Raw genomic sequence first — 7094 nt, forward strand, 5'->3', positions numbered from 1 at the left:
CTGGGATCCCAGGATTACACATGCAATCTCTCAGTTGTATGAGTATGCATGAGTCGGTTCTTCTGGCTCACTATGTAGTATTTGGTACCCACAGCTTCCATGAAAGGTCCTTCAGCAGACTATCTACATGATAGACCCACTCCTATAGATTCTATATGGCTCCCTATGTAGCTTTCTCTTAAGTGTAATATGCATATGTGTTCTATTTAAACTTCTCTTCATTTTCTTATTCTCCTAGGTATTATGACAACTTTACCCAGTGCACAGAACGTGAGGCCAACAACGCGAGTTGCTTTTGGCCAAACCCCCTCGCAGAGGGCTTTATCACTGGAATTCATAAACAATTCTTTTCAAACTGTACTTCAGAAAAGGTTCACTGGGAAGATCCACCAGATGAAATTCTCATAACTCTGATCTTGATCCCTGTCATGTTGACGTGTGCCATGATAACACTGGTAGTATGGTGCAGCAAGAGAAGTGATATCCTGGTGTAAGTTGTTCCTCTGGGCTTTCTTTTTCTCCATTTCCTTCTTCCAAAAACACTGAGAAAGGAGGATGATGAGAGAAACTCAACATGAAGTTTTCAGATCTACTGAAATGGAACCTGTGAGATACTGAGACAGAGACAATGCTCCGGTGAACAAAGAGCTGCCTGCTGCTGCTGCCAAAAGTCACTCCTCCTGAGCTTCGCCATTGGTGTTGCTGGTGCAAAGCTCTCTACTTGCATCAGGCCTCATTATCATGGAATTCACAGGCAGCTCCCAGAAACAGGAAAGTCCCCAGGCAAACGGACCCCTTAGCTGCAAAAAGGGTAAAGTTACTTTCCCATGGGTAAAGCTGGTTGGTGAGCTAAGTTTTGCAAAACTGTATGTAAGTGTATGGACACATGGTGTAACCTTGACTGCAGGGGAGATGATATCTCTTGAGTTTTTGTGCAGGACACTTGAGGTTTTCATCTGTGAACCCTGTGACTTGGATAGAAGATCACTGGCAAAGGAACTGAACGTGGATGTAACCAAGTGGCAGCTTTTCCTTGGAAGCTAATCAAAAACATCATTAGCAAGAACTGGAAGTATTGTCCTGGCAAAGGAAAATTTAAGTGTCCAGTGACTATCCCCACGGGAAACTTATCATGCCACATTATAAAATAGTTTATAAAATGCCTTTAAGCATGGCTACTTGGAATTGTATGGCTTACAAACAAACTCTGGGAAGATATGCAAGTCTTATTTTACAGAGCTGGAAAATGTGGGAGGAAATTGGTCGATTATAAATATACTAAGAAGTAATGAAGAAACTTTCATATGCCAGACTCTTTATTTTTCCTCTTTTATAATTATTATTCTTGACAACTTTTGTTCACCGTATACTCCCTGCTCTCACTTCAGTTCGTGTAAGTGATATCCTACAAATAAATATAAAGGTGTCATGTTGCTTGAGGTGCCTTTCAGAGTATAATTTTGTACATAAATAATTCTTCATCCCGTGAAGAGTGTGGGAAGTAAAGTATGAGCATCAAAGCTTGGAACAGACTAGGAGGAAAGAGAAAAAATTCTGGTCAGAAATCTTATTCTATAAAGCTATTCCTATGTAACAGTTTAAATAAAGATCATATGCCCAAAATAAAACAATAAATTTGTGCTGTGAACCTTTCTTTTCTGTCATTTCACAAAATGCCTTTCAGTTGAATGCTCTATTATAATTGAGCAATATCTGACTCTTTGTTTTTCCATACCTTACGCACAGAAATAAAATACAGGTTGAATGGCCAAGTAATGGTGTTTCATATCTCTGCTAGTTAAATTTTCTCTAAGATTCTGGCCCAGTGTTTGAGACTTAGGTCTGTGTGTATGAGAAGCGTTTCCAGGCTTGAATCAAATTAGAAGTGTCCCCTTTACTAGAATTGTTTATATGTAGATAAATACAGAACACCTGTAGCTGTACTGGTTTGTTTTCACATCCTTTCACAAAGGTTGAAGGCACCGGCTTGTTTTTTCATTACCCTAATGTTTGAATTATTCTTTTTCTAAGGTGTTTCCTGTGTGTTTTTCTAAAGATGCTTATTCATTCTCTAGATGATAGCAGAAAATTGCTCTTTGTAAAGGAATGATGACATCTGTACTGAGGATTTTGGTTTAGTTTTCTATTTGACTGTTATTTTCTGCCTTAAAATGTTTTGTTTCACCAAAACTAGTGGTGAATTAAAAAAACCAACCCATTCATTCTATCCAAAAGATTATTTTGTTATGCATTTTGTGTGGCCAAAACCAAATAATTTTTTCTGCATGGAGTTTCATTTTAATCCTCATTTTACATTAAATTTCAGCAAGCTTCAAAGCAAGTTTCAAAACTTTAGTTTGGAAACCACATAGCAAAAATTTTTACTTTTTCAAAAACATGTTCATTTCAGTATAATTGCCATATTTGGTGCAAATTCTTGACCAGTTCTGGCTCCTTTGAAACTGTGTTCACCTGATCACCAGGTCATCTGAGAGATATCAGCCAGCTTAATGTAATATAAAACAGATTGGCCTGGGTACTAAATGGAGAAGAAACTGTCACCTTGATGACATCATACTACTAGATGTGTATTGTGGTCTTTAAACAGATGTCATGTTTAAGCAGTTTCTGTTTAATTTTAAAAGTTCACACTAGATTTTATTTTCAAGGGGTCTAAGAAATGTAAGATTCAAAGAATAAAAGATAGTGGATCTTCCTTCATGTGCTGTGGGGGAGGGGGAAGGGTTCTGTCATTGCTGGGTGCTTTGGATGTGAAAATTCAATCTTTTTTTGTGTGTCTTCCCCATCCAAAGTGTAATCTTCTTATTATATACTTGATAGAAGGGCAGAGAAGTTGAAGCAGTGCATGGGAAATGACACTACTAATTAAATGCAGCCTCAGTAGTTAAATCTGGAGAAACATTTATAGTATTTTAAGGAAAAAAGCAACCACAGTGTCCAGTTCTTAACAGCTGTGTACATTAATAGGGAACCAGAATGGTAACTGTTGGATCTTTTGACATAACTTTTACTATGTGTTAGTGAGAGTTAGTGGTTATTTTCTACTGCATAGAGCTTGCTACCTTTTCCCCAAAGCCTGTTCCCATTGCCAAGAAAATCACATCTGGGACCAAGAATCTGGCTCATTTTGTAACTGCGAATTAATTCTATGTTACAACAGAGTCTGAGAGGAAAATAGGCAGAGATTCAAACAGAAAGAAAATAACTGATTCAAAATCTTTCCCAGAATTGGAACAGTGGTTGATCCCAAGCAATGAGTAGACTAGAAGAGAAGTGACAGGCTTGCTACTCAGCTAGCTGACATTGCTTAATTGCTGGGAGTTGTGGGATTCTTTGCATTCAGGAAAAAATGGGAAAGTGTGTATTTCCATGGGGTATAAGAGCTTCAGCAAAGAGTTGACAGAAGACAATGACTAGCAGGAGCAAGACAAGAGCTGAGAGGGCTGCCACCTCTTTCAAGAAAGATAGCAAGGGGAAAGGACAAAGGAGGAAAAGAGCTACTGAAGTGCAGGAAAAAGATGGTGAAGAACACTAAACAATTCAGGACTTCTTTCCATGAGGACGACCTCACCATAAGCAGGGTAGTAGCAACTATCCCTTGGTGCATTGGTAAGGAATAGCGAGGGAATCCTGCACGCTCTCTACATCTGCAAACTTCATGCAGAGGGAGCCAAAAGCCTTTCCTTCACCTCTGGCACCCCCGCAACCAAGTGAATGTATATGGTATAAATGCCCTTATTCACATAGTCTGGACATCCACATGAATCCACAGGGACACCCAGCAGCTGGGCCCAGTGCGTGGCCACCAAGGGCAGGGAGAGACCCCCGGGCATCCTGGGCACAGGGACCGCCTCGAGGCCGGCGCCCCAAAGGCCTTCCTCCGAAGGATGCTGGGCCGAGGGGCGGCGGGCAGCGCTGCGCACGGGGGGCCCCCTCACACCACCCCCCCGTGTCGCAGTGCCACCACCCGGCAACGCAGCAGTCACAATGCCCCGGGGCACTATAAAAGGGGCAGCCTCCCCTGTCCCACTGCCAGTCTGCCTGGCAGGCGGCCCAGAGACATCCCAGAGGAAGTCTGTGAGGAGCCGCTGGAATTACTTGCCGGGCGCTGAGGGAGGAAGACCGGAGGCTGCACCAGGCTGCTGGAGACGAGAAGAACCACCAAGCCCTGGAGGTGCCCGAGGCCATCAGGCTTTTTTGGATGGAGAGCTGTGGCAAGACCAAGGGAATGCCTTCTTGAGGAGCACTGCAGAGCTCGCCGTCCTCCCCCCCTGCGGAACCAGTGGCAGCAGCCGTAAGAAGTGGGATGCAGAGATGTTGCCAGGGCTCCCAGTGCTTTGGAGCACCCGCTGGTGGCCCGAAGGCGTGGGAAGGATTCTTGCCCCCAAGGTCAATCAGGCCGGGGGCACTTGGCCACTCTCGGAAGCCCCGAGGTGGCTCCAGGTTCAGGGAGAACAGGGCTTGGGCATCCCCTGGGGGGCGTGACCAGCCTGTGGGACCAGGAGGCAGGTCTTGCTCACGTGCTCAGGGAATAGCCGATCGCCAGCTCTGGGGTCAGGAAGGAATTTTCCCCCGGGGCAGATTGGCACTGGGCCCCGGGGGTTTTTTGCCTTCCTCTGCAGCACTGAGCACGGCCCCTCGCCAGGGCTCCTTTGGGCCGTTGTGGCTAGGTGCCCGCTGCTCGTGCTCCACGAAGGTGGCCCTCGTGCCCCGCATCCGGGGGGAGGAACCTTTCGGACTCCCACGGTGGGCTCCAAGGGATGCTCCCGGGGGGTTGCTTCTTGTTCTCTGTAGCACTGAGCACAGCCCCTTGTCAGGGCTCCTCTGGGCCCTTTCGCCTAGCTCCCTGCCTGCTGCTCTTGCACCTCCAAGGCACCGCTCGTGCCCTGGCTCTCTCGGGCTCTCTTGCCCAGTGCAAGTCGGGAGCGGGAGCGAGCTCTGCTCTTCCCTTAGCTCCATTTCCCCAGGGCTTCTGGCTTGGGCAAAGCAGCCTGTGCTTGGAAGGGCTCCAGGCTCGCTGCCCCATCAGGAGCTGCCACTTTCCAGCTCTCCCTGCATGCAAGCTGTCCTGGCCAAGAAGCACAGAGGAGCAAGTTTTGGAAGGCAGGAAGTGTACTTGTCATTGATATGTGACAGTTTTGAAAATACCCCACGGCACCACACACATCATCTTCTACTTTTGTGTGTGGTCAGTACCGATGCTCATTCTTCAGGTTCTCACGCTTCAGGATACAGGGACTGCTTGGCCTGTATTCCTGCTGCTGCTTTCTGTGTCTCTGTGGCTTTCCTTTGCCAGACTGCAAGGGATGTTTTTTTCAAGCTCAACTGAAGAATGCATCAGCCTGCTCCTGGCTACACATGCATGTAGTGTTCATGCTTGTGAGCATCGGCTATAAAATGGATTCAGAAAAACAAAATCAAATCTTGTAACCTTTGTGATAGGTGTCATTGAAAGTGTTTTTGGAGTTGGAAAACCCTGGCATTTCAGGCAAATAACAGTCTCGTTATTTGACTCACGGTGAGCACAGGGAAGAGAAGAGAAGAGAAGAGAAGAGAAGAGAAGAGAAGAGAAGAGAAGAGAAGAGAAGAGAAGAGAAGAGAAGAGAAAAGAGTTATGCTATGTTATGCCTATATTTCTGCATGACAAGCTCTGACCTAGGTCTGTGGGCTCCCTCCAGGAGAGCAGCTCTCTGCAGTGCAGGTCCCAGGCCCATCCTGGAGACAAGGGCAGGGACAGGCACACCTGCAACATGGCTCAGGCAGGGACTGAAGGCCCCAGGCTGAGCTGAGACATGTCCCCTGGGCTCTTGTCAGGAGACGGTGAGGGTGGAGGTCCCAGGAGAGGACGATCCCAGCCATTGAGGCCTATGAGCACCCCAGGACCCTGACAGAAGTAGACCTGTACTGCTCATATGTTCTCCTTTAGACAAACATGATGGGCCACATTGGAGACAGAGTGTTTGGCCAGATGGACCTTTGCTCTGAGGGAGTACTGTTATTCTCAGGCTCTTGTGTTTTAGTATGTTTTTCCAAGGGAAACAGCTCAGGCATTTCTAAAAATGAGTACAAGGAGAAAAAAAATCCATGGGGAAATGAACAGGTATTGCTCATCTCAAAAAGATTTGCAACCATCTAGTTCAGGAGCCCGTCCTGCTTCACACTGAGGTCTTGATCTTTGAGCCTCTCTAGGGTCAGAGATGTGGAGTTTTGACATCCTGTGGAAACCCTGCGAAACTGGATGAACACAGAAGACTTTCAAAAACTGCACTTCATGCATGCTTTTTTTCAAATTTGTTCAGATGGTCAAATTATCTCAAGACTATCCACAGCTCTCACCCCCATCAGAAGGTACATGCCTCCTTCCCACAATGTGAAAGCCAATGCCTAGGATGGGACATGACTGCCCTTGCAATCCCTTCTGCTAGTGCAGGGCTGGGATGAAATGTCATCAGACATCTCCTCAGCATGTACTGTTAGGGAAAGAAGGAGGTAGGAAGAAGAATAGACTAGACTAGACTAGGCTAGACTAGAACAGAACAGAATATAATAGAATAAAGAGTTGAGTTGGAAGGGAGCTACAATGACCATCTAGTCCAACTACCTGACCACTTTAGGGCTGACCAAAGATCAACCACCCCTCTAGGAAACCTGTTCCACATTTCAGCCACCCTTTTGGTAAAGAAATGTTTCCTCATGTCAAGTCCAAACCTTCCCTGATGGACACAGCTTTGATCCATTCCCACACGTCCTGGCACTGGGTGCCAGACAGAAGAGCTCAGCACCTCCCTCTCCCCTTCCTCCGTCCTCAGGATGCTGTAGGGAGCAATGAGGTCGCCCCTCAGCCTCCTTCTCTCCAAACTAGACAAACCCCGTGTCCTCAGCCGCTCCTCACAGGACATGCCTTCCAGCCCCTTCCCCAGCTTTGTTGCCCCTCTTGGGATGCATTCATGTACCTTAACATCCTTTTAAAATGGTGAGGCCCAGAACCACACACAATACTCAAGGTGAGGCTGCACCAGTGCTAAATACAGTGGGATAATCACCTCTTTGGACGGGCTGGTTATGCTGTGTTT

The 7094-nt window shown here is 46.3% G+C and overlaps 1 protein-coding gene across 1 annotated transcript in view; it reads left to right on the forward strand.

The window, feature by feature from the left end:
* The window catches only part of RAMP3 (receptor (G protein-coupled) activity modifying protein 3), a 35705-nt gene extending 35171 nt beyond the window's left edge, over nucleotides 1-534 (forward strand). Inside the window, exon 3 of the mRNA XM_010576744.1 lies at nucleotides 239-534. Coding sequence (XP_010575046.1) covers nucleotides 239-494 — 256 coding nt within the window. The 3' untranslated portion in view covers nucleotides 495-534. The remainder of the gene's footprint in view (nucleotides 1-238) is intronic.
* Nucleotides 535-7094: the final 6560 nt, after the last annotated feature.

This window comes from Haliaeetus leucocephalus, unplaced genomic scaffold (genome assembly GCF_000737465.1).
Source record: "Haliaeetus leucocephalus isolate CR32 unplaced genomic scaffold, Haliaeetus_leucocephalus-4.0 Scaffold41, whole genome shotgun sequence".
NCBI classification, from domain to species: domain Eukaryota; kingdom Metazoa; phylum Chordata; class Aves; order Accipitriformes; family Accipitridae; genus Haliaeetus; species Haliaeetus leucocephalus.